We start from the raw sequence: 3,228 nt of genomic DNA on the forward strand, positions 1-3,228 counted from the left end.
ATGGGTGGCATCGGCAAGACCACTCTTGCTCAGCTCATCTTCAATGACAACAGGGTGAAAGAATATTTTGAGTTAAAAGCATGGGTTATGGTATCACATGAATTTGATACTTTCAAAACAATGAAAACAATTTATGAAAGTGTCGCCTCTCAAAAATGTGATATTGAGGATCCCTATAAGCTTCAATTCAAACTAAAAGAGGCTTTGGAGGGGAAGAGGTTTCTCTTTATTCTGGATGACATTTGGAACGAGAGTTATGATAGCTGGAACGTGTTGAAAAGCTCTTTTAATTTTGGAGCTAATGGCAGTAAGATCATTGTGACAACACGTAGTAGAACCGTTGCATTAAAGATGGGTAATTTTCCAATTCATGACTTGCATGTAATAACGGATGAAGATTCTTGGCAGCTATTCGCAAAACACGCCTTTAATGGTGTTGACTCAGATGCATATCCAGATTTACAGAAAATTGGTCGTGAAATTGTTACAAAGTGCAAGGGTCTTCCTTTAGCAATAAAATCGCTTGCTGGTCTTTTACGTTCTGTGTTTGATCTAGAAGAATGGAGAAAAATACTAAAAAGTGATATATGGGAGTTGCATTTGCAAGAAAATGGGAGTAGTGAAATTCTTCCAGTATTATGGTTGAGCTACCATTATTTGCCTTCACAACTTAAGCGATGTTTTGCCTATTGCTCAATATTCCCCAAAGGTTACAATTATGAAAAGAGACGTCTAATTCTGCTGTGGATGGCAGAAGGTCTTTTGCAGTCTAAAGCTGGAAGACCAATGGAAGATGTAGCAGAGGAGTATATTCGTGCTCTGATATCACGGTCATTGATTCAACGATCAAGTTCGAATGAGTCAACTCTTGTCATGCATGACCTTGTCCATGATTTGGCTACTTTTGTCTCAGGTGAATTTTGTTTAAAGTTGGATGAGAATAGCTTGTACAACCTTACAAGTAAGACTCGTCATTTGGCATCCGTTGGAGGGTTTGAGTTAATGAAACATGCGGATTTATCTAAAGCTGAGTTCTTGCGCACCTTTCTATTGTTACAATCATTGGCCTTGCAAGGAATATTTCTGCCATCAAACCATTTGGTTGTGGATGAACTCTTGGCAAGAACTGGAAGATGCTTGAAAGCACTCTCACTGCCTCTATCTTTTATCACCGAGTTGCCTACTTCAATTGGCAATTTGAAATATCTAAGGTATTTGGACTTATCTTCAACCGAAATTAAAGAAATACCTGAAACTTTATGTACTTTGTACAACTTGCAGACACTGCTGTTGGCTTATTGTACAAACCTTACTCAGTTGCCAATGAACTTGGGAAGCCTGATCAACTTGCGCCATCTTGATATTAGTAATACTGTTTCTTTAAAGGAGATGCCACCTCAAATTTGTAATCTAAAAGAGTTGCAAACACTGACCGATTTTGTTTTAGGAAGAGACGGTGGTTCCAGCATTAGGGAGTTGAGAAGGCTTCAACATTTATCCGGAAGTCTTCATATTTGGGGGCTTGAGAATGTTGTCGATGTTGGAGATGTGTTGGAAGCTAATCTAGAAGAGAAGAAGTTGAAGGAGCTGACCTTGGAATGGGCTATTAGTGGCACCGGCGCTGACAATTCCCAAAAAGAAAGACAAGTACTTGATGCTCTCCAGCCTCACACGAACCTTAAACAACTTTCTATCCATGGATACAGAGGTACAAGGTTCTCAAATTGGGTAGGACATCATTCCTTTTCTGATATAGTGGAGGTGCGTCTGCACTATTGTAAAAGTTGTTTTTTCTTGCCACCATTCGGGCAGCTACCATCCCTCAAAAAGCTTGAGATATGGGGATGTGATAGTGTAATGACGGTAGTTTCAGAGTTCTACTCTGATGGGTCTTTTATGTCTAAGCCATTTCAATCTCTAGAAATTTTGCATTTTTGGAACATGCCAGAGTGGAAGGAATGGTCATTTGCTGAAGGTGATGGAGTTTTCTTCCGTCTCAAGGAGCTTCTTTTGGAAGATTGTCCAAAGTTAAATGTGCACTTGCCAGATTCTCTTCCTGCCTTAATTATGCTTCAAGTGGTGAACTGTAAACAGTTGATGCCTTTTCTTCCTAGGGATCAACAAATGGAGAGTGCATTTCCATGTCTTCAAGTAATGAAGATGACTGGTTGTCCAGAGCAGAAGTCATTTCTTAAGGGTGGGTTGCCTTCAAGTTTATGTTCACTTAGCATTTCCTTCTGTGATGAGCTTAAAGCTTTAGACGAGGGGTGTCTTGGAATCCTAACCTCCCTCAAAGAGTTGGAGATTCATGATTGTGAAAAGTTTCCGGGTTTACCAATAATGACACCCTCTTCTCTTCTAAAAGCCAATCAATCCGAATCACCAGAGCAGAAGTCATTTCTTAAGGGTGGGTTGCCTTCAAGTTTATGTTCACTTAGCATTTCCTATTGTGATGAGCTTAAAGCTTTAGACGAGGGGTGTCTTGGTCCCCTAACCTCCCTCAAAGAGTTGGAGATTCATGATTGTGAAAAGTTTCCGGGTTTACCAATAATGACACCCTCTTCTCTTCTAAAAGCCAATCAATCCGAATCACTTGGTACAAGAAGCAACAGCAGGTGTGGGGTCTTACCCAGTTTTTCCAATATTTGTCAAATTTTCAGTGCTCTCTCTCTCTCTACAATGACTCAAATTTTTAAGTGTGCTAAATAGATTTTGATTGACCACACTAATAACACGACAATCAAGAATTCAAGATCATAGATGCTTAGCTGGTCATATACCAAATGCATACCAGAATATCTTCTAATTATGCCATTTTTATTGTCTGTGATGTTAAGCATCAATATTTGTAGCTTATCATAGTCAATATGGACCTTGTTGGTTCCTTTTGCATTTTGGGCAGACTTGTGAAGTTGATACCTTCATCAAAAGTTCTCCTGCAATATGTATGTTTCAAATTATTCTGCACAGGTCTGGATCTGCGAGGAGGGAAGGTCTGGCACTAATAGAAGTTGCTGACTCTCCTAGTAGCGAAGGAAAACACCAGAGGTAGATGGCTTTATGAGTGCTCGGTTGCTGCTGTACCTGCATGTTTTGTGAATTCTCCTATTTTTGCAGTCTCCATTAACATTGTGATTTTCATAGATCTAACTTCTTTCCCGTAAATAATTTTTCTTTATGATCCTATGTAGAGTTCATTGCTTTCCTTGGTTGGCTTTGTATATACTT

General features: G+C 39.4%; 1 protein-coding gene across 1 annotated transcript; it reads left to right on the forward strand.

Moving 5' to 3' along the window:
- Window positions 1–1,519, forward strand: LOC112092672 (putative disease resistance RPP13-like protein 1). The gene is made up of 2 exons (XM_024169330.1): window positions 1–1,211; window positions 1,448–1,519. Exons 1-2 carry the CDS (start codon window positions 1–3, stop codon window positions 1,470–1,472), a joined length of 1,236 nt encoding a protein of 411 aa, XP_024025098.1. The 3' UTR covers window positions 1,473–1,519.
- The last annotated feature ends 1,709 nt before the right edge of the window (window positions 1,520–3,228 follow it).

The sequence above is a fragment of the Morus notabilis genome, unplaced genomic scaffold (genome assembly GCF_000414095.1).
Source record: "Morus notabilis unplaced genomic scaffold, ASM41409v2 Scaffold13, whole genome shotgun sequence".
Lineage (NCBI taxonomy): Eukaryota > Viridiplantae > Streptophyta > Magnoliopsida > Rosales > Moraceae > Morus > Morus notabilis.

Excerpts from the sequence above, each read along its gene's own strand:
- LOC112092672 (XM_024169330.1), top strand. The coding sequence starts at position 1 with ATGGGTGGCATCGGCAAGACCACTCTTGCTCAGCTCATCTTCAATGAC. Across the intron at positions 1,212-1,447 it reads GGCAATTTGAAATATCTAAG|GAAGAGACGGTGGTTCCAGC; the intron begins GTATTTGGACTT and ends ATTTTGTTTTAG.